General features: G+C 41.4%; 1 protein-coding gene across 1 annotated transcript; it reads left to right on the plus strand.

Annotated features, from left to right (window-relative positions):
• Positions 1-4693: 4693 nt before the first annotated feature.
• Positions 4694-6893, plus strand: LOC113174065 (ribonuclease P protein subunit p25-like). Its single transcript, XM_026377739.1, has 2 exons — positions 4694-4973; positions 5284-6893. The coding sequence occupies exon 2, from the start codon at positions 5494-5496 to the stop codon at positions 6325-6327; it is 834 nt and encodes a 277-aa protein (XP_026233524.1). The 5' UTR covers positions 4694-4973; positions 5284-5493; the 3' UTR covers positions 6328-6893.
• The last annotated feature ends 5506 nt before the right edge of the window (positions 6894-12399 follow it).

Here is a 12399-nt window from a genome sequence, read left to right on the forward strand (position 1 = left end):
TCCCTGCCACCCACAGATTCAATAGCAGATCCTGAACATTTGTTTCATGTCATAAAGGACCTATCACTTGCCTTTGTGCAGGCTTTACCCTGAGTCTATATAGAAGGTGTATAGAGTCTGTCAGCTGCAGGTCTGGTGTGCTGCCCCCCCCCCAAAAAGCCGATGTATGATCCTAACTGTATTGGCTTGAAGTCTGAACTGAACCCCGAGTTGGAGAATCATTACTTCCCTAATGAATGGTAACACTGGATGAATGCATTGATTACTTTTAATCCCTTAAGTCTGAATAGTCAATTTAAATACCACACAGGAAAAGCTGACTCCACCAAAAAGAGTCAAAACTACTATATAAAGAGATAATTACTAAATGCACACTGCATGGTTTTTGCTGAAAGATGTCCATCTATAAATGGCGTTGAAAAAGGGTTTTACACCATTCATAGTGAAAGCAAGATGTTAGTGCTACTGAAGCAATATTCCCTTTAATTCACATTACTTGGACCCCCGTTCAGTGTCCCTGTCATCGGAACAGCGGCCTGGTGCTGTCGCTCTGTCAAGAGTGCAAAGGAACAGTGGCTGGACACACCGTCTTCAGAGCAACAATAGTACTGAACAAACATGGCCTCATGTAGGCTCAGCAGAAACAATGTTTTGTTTTGGTTTTCATGGCTGATATCACCGAATTTCTCCTTTCAGCGAAACTGAAAGTGATACCAATATCAAGATCATAGTGGCACAGGGGTCGGGTCATTCATGATGATCTGACCTCTGATGATGATCCTTCATTACAGATATCATTAAAAAGAAAAAACAGATGTCTGTGGAGATTATGTTTCACTAAATGTGCCGTCTAGTAAGATGGATTTATTTCTGCTCCATTGCCATCTCTGTCTGTTGTCTTGGATTCGATGCTGCTTGGTGTGACACAGGCCGGTTGTTTCGTATACAAACACAGTACAGTAAGTAGCATCCTGGTCCTAAATTGAAAGCTACAGAATTAGTGAATAATTGCTCTGAGGCATTCATTTGTTTTTTGCATTTGTTTCAACATGGTCAATTAATCCTTGATATGACTGATCAATTTTTTTTTTCTAGAAAGTCCATTAACTTTTATCCTGAGGCCAGAAAAAAAAAAAGAAGTACCAAACGCAAATGCTGTTATCAGCAGCTGCTGCCAATTTAAATTGGAGACAGTGCCTTTAATCAAACTGTGTGCAATAACACACCTAAAAGCACAGGTCAACAAGGTTCCACTCTGCACAGCTCAATTCAGCTTAATACTGAACCAGAAACTATTGCCCTTTCAGAACACGGTGGCATTTCACAATATCAAAACATTTGTTACGTGGTGTGATACATTTGTAAAGCTGTTTCGTTGACAACACTTTCATTGACAGGCCTCATATATCACAAACTGCAATGTCTGTTTGTTTATCTATCATATGCTTCGGTGTTTGCAGAAAGTGAAGCAACTTTGAGATTACTTCTGGTTTGCTTATATTCCCACCAGTTCTGTCCCGTTCCACCTTTGGCTTGATCTCATTCATTCCCTTCCCTCGTGCTCTTCTTTCACAGGCATCTTCAACAAAAGTTTTCTGCTGCTCTGTGAGACACATCTGCATTGCAGTGCCGAGGGGAAAGCAGCAGCTGAAGGAAAAGTGAAAGTGTATGAATAGTTTGAGATAGAGACGCAAACGGAGTGAGAATAAGGAAGTCTGACCTGTCATTTACTGAAATAATGGATATTTTGAGTGATAGCAAAACATCACTTCAAAGATTATTGGTATATTAAAGGGCAGGAGTTTATATTTTTTATCCATATATCTTTTTCTTTTTTTCTTTTGACACAAAACATGGCCATTTAAATGTCAAAAAATCTAATACAAACATCACCATTTGCACCTCAAAATGCTGTCACAGGGAAATCACAGAGGGTCATCCACCCCCACCTCCCTCCGAGGCTCTGTGTTATTAATGGCGTCATCATTTTTTCTCTGCTCACTCTATTTCCCTTCTGATAGTGGGGCCTGCTTCATCGTGTTCTGCCATGTTTCTGTAATTGCTCCAACAGCCTGCCTTATGCTGAGCATATAGTTTTTTGGTGTGTGCGTGTGTGCACATCCAGTGGGTGTGTACATGCCTTTAAGTGTGTGCATATGTACGTACGTGTGTGTGTGCGTGTGTGTTACTCTGTCCCCCCACCATGGCCGGCTGTGAGTTTGTGGGGCAGAACCAAGCCGCGAGCGAGCTCCACATGGAGTGAAATGACAGCCTCCAGGCCACCATTGGTTGATGACCGTGAAAACACTTGCGGTTAACGTAAAGTGAGCGACCGGCTGTCACAGTGAGGCACCGCGTTTATGTGCAGCCCAGACAACAGCACAACAAGCGCCTCTACAACGAGACTCTGCAGTGCTGCAACAAACAACAAAGTGACAACCCTCCAATTCACAACAGCAGCCACTTCAGACATCTGAAGTACATAGTGAGGAGAGAGAAGAGCAAAACACAACCACTACTATTTGTCACAGGTTTTGGGAATAAATGTTTTTTCTTTACTTAAATTCTGGTCGGCAGGTCAGAAAGACGAGGGCGGCTGTTGAACGCAGACCGGGAAGTGAGCGTGCAGGAGAGAATGCCTTGACCGGTACAGGTGCCAGCCAAGGTCAAATAAGGTGAGGAGCAAGTGCTTCGCAAGCTACAGTGGCAGAGGTCAGCTCTGTGGAGGAGGTGTGAAGCAGTGAGTGAGTGACCAAGCGTGAGCACAGCTGCCTCTACCCATTGTTAAATGAAACCACTTAAAGGTGAAAAAAAGAAAAAAACTCAGCTCAAAAAGGTCAATACACAGCACTTCTGCAAAGCCCTGATGGTTCTGTAGAATGGTTTTATCTTTGATGGAGACACAAAATCTTGTATTTGTAGACACTTTGCTCAAAATCCTGCATTTTCAGCTAAAATGCTTAAACTGTCACATTCCTGCCAGCAAACAGTTTCCTGAAGTTGCCATAAACGGTGTACCAACATCATGTAGTAAGGAGGGATGATTACAGAGCTGCTATTATCATCAATTTTAACCTCTCTGTGGTTAAATCAGACTTCTTCTACCCCCTGCCCTCTTGCATTTCTTTCTTGCCTCCTCTTGCTCCCTCTGAACACACACAGAAAATGTGTGTACACACACACAAACACAGTTTATTATGCAGTAACATTACCAGATCCCCTTAGGCAGCTGTGCATCTCTGTATGACTGATGAGGGTAATTTCTCCCAAACAACAGAATGATCACTTTGCTGGTGAGAGCTACAGACCCTCTCCCTTCTCCATGTCTTCCCTCTCCCATTACTTTTTTTAGCTTACAAAAAAAAAAAAAAAAAAAAAAAAAGGTATTTGTTACTACGTTTCCTGCAGTGTCTGGAAAGGTTCTAGAGATAAAAGCTCCCCCACCCTGTACGTACAGTACACATTAAAAAAAAGGTTAATCATTCTATGAATCCAATCAATCTATTGACTGTTTCATAATGATTCTCATTCAAACCCTGCTAATAAAAGACATTCAAACGCAGTTTCCACTTTGCCAGTTGGACTTGGGGGGTGGACGGGGTTTCCTTATTTTTTCCTTGATTACCATAGGGATCCAATATAACACACATGCCACTGTGAATTAGCCTCACAGTAAGAATCTGGTTAAGCCACAGTGAGTTTATACTGTCTGTGTACTACTATGCACCGTGGTATGTACTGAGCACAGTGTAGTTAGGACTTGTCTGACTCTCTTTCTTGGCCTCATAGGTTCAGCCTCAGTGGGCTGTCTTTACCTATTCTCCCATCTGTCAGTCACACACAAAAACAAATCCACCTGTCGACCAGGAGACTGGGCTGAGCAGAGCGATGCTACAGCTGTCTGGGCCCGACTCGGCACAGAAGGGAGCGAGCCAGCGCCCTCCAATGGTGATGGAAAGACCATTAAGATGCTTTTTACCCCACCTGCCAGCCACATGTCTTCACCTGCACAGATATACGAGACAAATGAAGACACTTACTATTAATACAGTACTCTGAACATGGATGTCATGCCTCTGTGCTCTTTGTGGTTTTTGTGTCCTTGATCACAAGGGCTCTCCACCCTTGTAAAATATAATAATCCAAGCGGTAAGAGACAGGCATTCTTAATGTGCCACTTGATTGCTTCAACAATGAAGCTATTAATGCTGCATTATGTAAATTGTAATGGTCACAAACATCTAATAGGATAAAGGCTAAGTACAGTGCAATTTATTGCTGCTGACTTTCAGTGGCTCTTTGAAGGATGTTTTCAATTATAACAGAGCTAATTTAATTCATTGTTTCGTAGCTGAAAATGCATTTTTAAAGGTTGACTGAGTCTCTATTTCAGAACTCAGGTTTAATCAGTCATGTACATTGAACACTAGAACGTCCTCTAAAGAGATTGACAAAGTTGCCGGGGATCTGCGTTCTCAGTTTAAAGAGACACAGTAGCCCTACCCTACTCTTCTTTTCTCAGATGGCAGGCTTCAGTTGTGGAGGGGAGGGTGTTCATCTAAAAGATGAAAAGCCTGCGCCTTTAAGAGGGCTGTCTCCTCTTTGCCTCATGCTCCCCCTCAACCACGCAGACACTCCTCCTGTGAGCATTTGTGAGGCAGCTCCTGTCCCTTATGTCTCTTTGTGGGGAACAGAACAGACTTCCCAGAGCATCACTGGAAACAAGACAGAGCTCTAGGGAGAACAAACTGGCTGCAGACCTCCATGCAAGCCTGGCCTCAACTACAGCGGATGCTAAGGCGTGCACAGTGTGAGGAGACACAGACCTACCCAAGCTGGAGTAAAACATCCAGGAGTCCAAAAGAGGAGGTGGAACTTACAAGCTGGACAAATCAAGAAGTCAGTTTTGAGTTGAAGGCGACATGATCAGCAGATCAAAAACAACAACGCTGGACTGGATTGCTAAGAAAAAGGTGGAGTCTTAATTTGAGCTCTTAGTTTCTCTGTAGAAAAGTTTTGTTAAAGAAGAATCAACAAAGTAGTCCATGTATTTCGCAGCTATTATGGATAAAAGCAACATATAAAAAACATACAAACAAAGGAAAGAGGGGAAATTTAGCTTGGTATTTTTATTTATTTATTTTTTATAATTTTTATCCCTCTCCAGAGCATTTTCCAAATAGTCATTTGTGGTATGAAATTGAGATGCTCTTTAAAGAACAACTTGAATGGTCCCGACAGTGCTCTTAATTCACCAGCCTGGCGTTTATCTTATTTCTCCAGCTCTTTCTGAGAGGGAGCATTAAAGACTTCATTGATAGTGCTCTTGGGGAGCGGATAATATTTCTTATATGAAGTCTTGAAACTTTACAGCTGCTCACTGGAAGAAAAGAACAGTGACAAACACATAAGAAAATGATGCTGAGCTGTTTTCCATGTGGGAAAACTGTGTGTCTGGACTAACATTGCGGTGGAGTACTGAGCACAGCAGAAATGTTCACAGGTTGTGGAGTGGTCGCTGGCCAGAACCAATATCTAACCAAAGACGCTGTCAGGCCCCTCACTGGTCTTGAGGTGACCAGATCGAACCCAGTGGAGAATGGGCTAATCCCAGGGACCTGTCCTGTCTACCAAGGGCAAACTTACAGCAATGCTGGCCAGCCAGCAATTGTTAATGTTTCCATCCCGCTGAAGCCTGCACTACAACCAGTCCCTCCCCATGCACTCAAACTAGGACAGGAAGGTTTCAAGAAAGTCTGCCGAACTGAGGAGGACAGCCCGTGTCCCTTTCCAGGACTAGCCTCTGGGGTGCTAGAGATGCGCGTGAAGGAAGGAAGTAAGATCCGTAACTTAATGGGATTTGCCATGGCGAGAATGCAGGGAGTAGAGGGGGTAAATGTGGCAGGTGTGAGTGGTGGAGGGCTCAGGCAGGTGGTCTTCACTGGGTCAGGCCGTGCAGTCACAAAGACTATCACCTGTGCTGAGATCATGAAACGAAAAGTGGGTTCTCTGCACCAGCTGACCAAACTGCGGTACAAGGTGGTGAAAGAGGTGTGGGAGAGTACTGAAGGAGGGACATCTGAGATGACTGTGCACAGGACTGTGCCCTCCATCAGCATCCTTCTTTCCAAAGACTCCCTGGATCCCCAGGAACCGGGATATCAACCTCCGGAGACTCTTAGTGCACTGTGGGAGGATAAAGAGGGAGTTGAATCTGCCTCGCAGGCAGCATGCAAGAGACCTCTTGGACCTTTGCCATATAGCGGTGTCACTCACTGTAAGAGAGCGTGTTTGGGGGAAGGAGTCTCAGTTCTCCCTCCTCAATGACTGGTTGAACCAGTGTCAAACAGTGGAGAGGATTGAATCAGGAGTTCATCTGGCGCTGCCCTCCACTGAAGCACAATGCTGAGACAATCAGAACACTCACTCAGACAGAACAGTGCTTTCTCAGAAGAACTGAGTAGCAATTCCAGCCTCCAGAGTTCAGTTTGACTGAGACCTAAAATATTGCCTCTCTGTACATAGAGTACATACAGCATTTATGGGATGTGTTTCTCGGCACGTCCAATGTGAGCTCTCACATCCACAAAACTGTGATGTGTGCTGTAAAATCTTGAACGCATTGAAACTAATGAAAGAAAAAGCCATGACTTCCACAGGTTCCAGATTCTTGATTGCAGTAAACTATTTGCAGCCTGTGGACAAAACATTTATTAGCATCATGTCACAATCACTACTATTCTTCCATGCTCTTAAGTGTAGCCTTTCAAAATACACAAGGTAGATCCAAGAACATAATATAAACAGCTTAAAGCCATTAATGATACAACAAATGCAAAACATAACAGTTTTATTTGTCTGATTATTAACTCTGATGCAAACAAAAAATAAATGTTTTTTTCCCCCCAATGGAAATTTTGTTTTGTATTTTTTTTGTATTTCATCTTTCTTACTCACACTGCATTGCATTTGCAAAGCTCTGATTGAACGGAAAATCACAGCGTGCTGATCTTATGATAAGAATAGCAGCAGTGAAATTTGTCTGTGGAAAAACTTGATTTAATGACAAAGCTGTTGATAAGGCACAACTCCTAAACGAACCCTGCCTGGCAGAAAAGCCTGGGGCAGAAATACAGGCACAGATTATCATTAAGATAACAGCATAACATCACACTACACAGTAGAGAAAAGGATTAAAACTGGGCTTGACGGAGCTTCACACTACACTGTTCCGGCAAAATATGAAACCAAGGCAACACGCTACACTTCTTCCCCTTTCAGCCTAGGCCTACCCACCCACCACCGCATCTATTGTATAGTACAGTCTACCTCTTCTGCTATATTCTGCCACTTTTCAAACAAACTAATATGCTGAACAATGTGGTCTAAAATGAGCCAGGTTTTCACAGTAACGCTATCCACTTGCAGCTAACCGATATAATAAATGGTTGAAAATGAAATGGCTGCAGAGTTTCTCCGGTTGACACTTTTTTATGCATTGCCTCGCTGTAATTTCAAACCATTTCAATACATTCTTAACTGGAAAAAAAAGATACCTCTGAGTATTTGCTGAAGCCTAACTGGATGCTGCAGACATCTATGATAATTAGATCAACATTCAACACTGAGCAAAATGCAGAGTGGTAGTTAAAAAAAGGCTAGGAGTGTTTGTATTGGACTTTTAATGTTTAATTTTCTACGTCTTGAAAAGTTGACTAAACAAATAAAATAAACCTTTCTGAGAATGATTTTATCCAAATATTTAAGAACTTTGTCCACCTAATTGCACATGTCTTCTGGGGATAATAACTCAGACAAGTGGAACCTTGTGTGAAGCTTTTACGGTTAATCTTAATGAAAATCTGCAAACACAGATATTGGCACCCTAAACCAAATGAATCAAAGTGACTCCTAAGAGAGGAGACAATTCTATTACAACTTAAAATACAGAATAAAGGAGAGTTCATCCCTCTGGCATTTGCATTCAAATTTGTCTTTCGAAGGAATACAAATTGTAATATTTCATATAGTGGTCAGCCAGCATTTCAACAGTCTATGGCAGACATAGTGATTAACCTCCCTCTCGATCCCATTAAATGAATCAGAGCACAGCAGAGCACCCAAGGTTGAATGAGAAATGCTGCGACTGCAATACAGCACATATGTGGCAAACCGCGTGTCCCAGAGACTGAACGAAGGTTATCACTTCAGGTCGTTGTTATCACAGAGTTAACAGCTTTCACCCAAGAGCCTTTGGGACAGTCAGTCTGCGATGCAGGTCATAAAGATAATGCCGCTATAAGTAAATTTCAAATCGACCTGCATCTGTTATCAAGCATTAAGAATTCCAAGCCTAGTATAAAATGCAGTGGGGGTAATTAGGGATAACAGCATAGCGTACCTGAGTGAGAGAACAGATAAAACATACTGACAAAAGCATTATCCTGGAGCTAAATCCAATGTGGCTGGCACGAAATAGTGTGGTGGAGGAGTCAACAAAGTGCATTATAAGAATGTGGACAAGGTTATTCACAAGCTGAGAGTCCATTTTGCCAATATGGTTTGTTTTCAAAGAGTCCGTCAAGGTGGATTTGGAGGAGACACAGGCCTAGACATGAAATTCACTATAGGTGTTTGGCTAACACTGTACTCTATGTAGACGCTCCTGTTAAATGAAGTACACCTGCTCTTTCCATAAAACAAAGCTCTTCTCACTACTAATCAAAGTACTTCTTCAAAGGATCTTAAATCCTGAAGGAAATATAAGACATATACGTTTATTTTTTCAGATATGTATTTTGCAGGTGCAACTTTATTATTGTGTTTTTTCTGCACTATGTGAGTAGGATAATTTCAATGAGAAAACACAGTTATTTTTTTATGCTAATTGTTAATGTAACAGGTTTATGTACTAATCTGTAAAATGACTACTACAAATAAGTAGTGTAGAATTCCACTATTCCACAATTCCACCATTTTTACTTAAACACTTAAAAGTGTCTTCCTAAATATGTATCAATATTATATTAGTTATTATTTCTATTAGTGATTAAATAAGGTGGACTAATCATAGGTCTCTACTATTGCGGATACAACAGTAACCTTCTGTTTACCAAAGCCAATAATTACATGTGCTGAATGTGAATAAATTCATTTTGAAGTTAACATAATGAAAGTGTTGGCACTCTATTTTTTCCTTCTCCGCCGCTGCAGCAGATGAGAGTGAGGTCTCTGGGATGGCGTGGGAGTTCGCTATCTCCCAGCCTCCAGATGGCTCCGTCTTCTCTTATCTAGAAGAATGGGTGCTGCCTCAATTTTTCAACTCGCCTTATCTGGGAATCCTTTAAATTGAATATTTACTGGGCCTATGTTTTCTGCCTGTGTTAGCCCACTGAAGTCGACATTCCTCTTGCTTGTCGAGACAGGCCAAAAGGTTTTTCTCACTCATACACTCTCTTTGTCTGCCTTGTCAAGTAATGGGACAGTGATTGATGATGTGATTGCCAAGAGAGAATAGAAGGTTAAGCAGTTAAGCAGAGAACAGTGGAAACATATTAACGAATGGCCACAGAGGGAATATGTTCAACAACAGAGAAACGTACATCACCCAAACATGACATCAGGCAGACCTCCATTTTATGTCAGGAGTAAAATAGATTAAATTAATCACTTTCCGAACAGTCTATTGTTTCCCGCACAGTGTACACTAGAGGTTAAGAGAACACTTAAGCAACCACTGAAAACATCTTATTGTAATATGACTGGCTGTGGTCTATCTGCATAAACAAGTCTTGCCACTGCTACTCCCTGGTAAGTGCCTGGAAATGCCTTTTCAAAACCATTTTGTGAAATGCCTCCATGTTGGATTAATCAGCGCAGCTGAGGATGTAATTGCTGTGCTAAAGTCAAAGCTGTACGAGCAGATAATGAACACTGACTATAGGGTTGCCAGAATACAGGGCAAAAGAAAGGAGAAGTTCTGGGACAAAAATGTCTTCTGGATTCTTGCTAAAGCCCTGACAAAAACTGAGGGCACACAGTACATTAAATAAAGGCCATTTATCAAAACGATGTCACCTATGACTCAGTGAATGGTAAGATGGAAATTGTATAGCTTGTGACAGCCACATCTTGCTGTTAGAATTGAAAAGGCAACTCAAGAACATTCGCTTTAAGGGTTTTCTCAAGCTCTTTAAACTATGCAGGCATCTTTTAGTTTTGTCTATTACATAGGTATTTGATTAATCTTTTAACAATAGATGAGCTTACAAAGGTCTGACTGTTGCTGCCCTCTGGTGGACAAACAAAGTCAAAGACTCTTTGCTCAAGAATGATATTTGTGTGTATTGGACTTACCTATTGTATATCCTGTGCCCACCATTATCTGATGAATTTATTGTAATGTTTTATTAATATAACACAGGACTCACAAGAAGATAATGGGCTGTGCCAATGGTGTTTTTTGGGGATTTTTTTATAACAAGCTGAATACTAGCATATTAAAATGTATTCTCCTGCTCTAATTTGAAGTACACAGACTACATTCTACCTATTTACTTCTCCTAGATTGCAAGAACAAATGAGGCCTCCTATGTCATATGATATATGCTGCAGTCTACAGTTTATACATCTATAACAGATATTAAAAGTGCACCAATCTAATAGCTCTTCACTGCTTTTTTTTGCATTCTGCATTTTTTGCCAAATTCCACAAACCTATACTTATTACTTTTTCAATAAATCAAACCAGACTAAAACCAAATAAGCAGCATAAAGTGGATGGATGGTAGGAAAAGGACTGAATTTTAGAGAAAGCTAAAAATCTAAGAACAAAACTTCAGTTGTAGCAAAAGCAAATTCTCCACAGTGCTACTGGAACTTTCAATGCAGTGTTCTGTTGCAATCTCCCTTTTAATAATCTCTCTAAAAATAATCATACTACTTTCTCTGGGATATTTTCAAATTCTACCTCATCCAGAAGCAGCACAAATAATTATATGTTCGTTAATTTATATTTCTGGTAGATATGCTATGAAAAATACCTGCACTACCCAGGTAGCAGAGGGCATTTTCATTTAGGGTAACTGAATATCCATGCACTGTTGCATTATGGGTTTTAAAGAAATGCATCAGTATGTAGGAAAAACAATTTTCTGAAGTGGAACGGTTGATAGTGACCTCATCCCTGCACCCATACTTGGCCTACATTATTTGAAGTAAATACAGCAGCCACCTACACTAATAACACCAATTTGATTTAAGCTTCCCCATCAAACTGTGAACTGTGAATTTGTATCTCTTATGTTGCCAGTCAACTTCCACACCAAGGTTGACAATATAAGTAAATGATTTGGTTAATTTGAATTCAAACAGTGTCAGCTGGGGGTCCACTCTGCACAGTGGGAGGATTGGTAGAGTAATATCAACACAGTTGATATCACAGTTGTGATTACTCCATTGAAGCAGTAGGGTGCTCCAATCAGAGCCGAATCACTCTCCTCATTATAAGCTACAAGGCCAAATCACAGTGGGTGGACCACAGAATCAGGCTTCACATCTTCCCTCTGAAATTAATTGAAATTCATTTGTGGCACCCTGATGCTCCCCATCAACACCAGACTTATTCATATTTGCACAATCCGCCCCGGATACATTAAGCACCAGCACATTGAAAGTTTGACAGGATGTAAAGGTGAAGGTTATATTTTGTGTGAGTCTGGAATTCTGCATTCTCAGCCGCAGCTCACAGTATCCGGTGTATCTTTCCAGGAGTGACTCTTGTTAAGGCAAAGCAAAGCAATCTGTCCAAGAGTGGTGCCTGTAGGTACCAGCAGTACTCTTCTTGAACATAAATATACAGGGAGCAAGTTTGGGGCAGCAATACTTGATGATATACCACGTATTCATCGTCTGAATTCATAATGGATACACCTCATGTGTAGGACTGGTGGTTTTATATAAGAATGCTACCTGTCCTACTGTATTTACACCATAGCAAGCATGGTGCCAACGTGGCCGAAGTGATCGTAGCAGAATCTGCACCAGGCTATGGATGGTAACAATGAAGTATGCAAGATTAACAGTGGGCAGTCATTCACGCCAATCACAAAGGACAGAAATAGAAACAGATTGGCCTCCTTCTTTTGCATCACATGCAGCACTAAAGGTCCACAAAAAGCACTATACAGCACTAACAGAAAGGAAACTCTTCACTCCCTAAAGTGCACTCAAAAAAGAAAAGTGACAGTTATCAGAAAAAACAGCGACTGCCTTCACCGTCCCCACCACAACAGTCTGAAACCATTAAGACCTCCTCTTAAGGAGCCACTCAACACCAAAGAAGCAAAGTCATGTACCAACCAAGTCAAAGTTCACCACAGCCTCACTGAACAGGTGAAA

This window comes from Anabas testudineus, chromosome 3, assembly GCF_900324465.2.
Source record: "Anabas testudineus chromosome 3, fAnaTes1.2, whole genome shotgun sequence".
Taxonomy (NCBI): Eukaryota; Metazoa; Chordata; class Actinopteri; order Anabantiformes; family Anabantidae; genus Anabas; species Anabas testudineus.

Coding starts and splice junctions, on each gene's coding strand:
- LOC113174065 (XM_026377739.1), top strand. CDS start 5,494: ATGTTCACAGGTTGTGGAGTGGTCGCTGGCCAGAACCAATATCTAACC.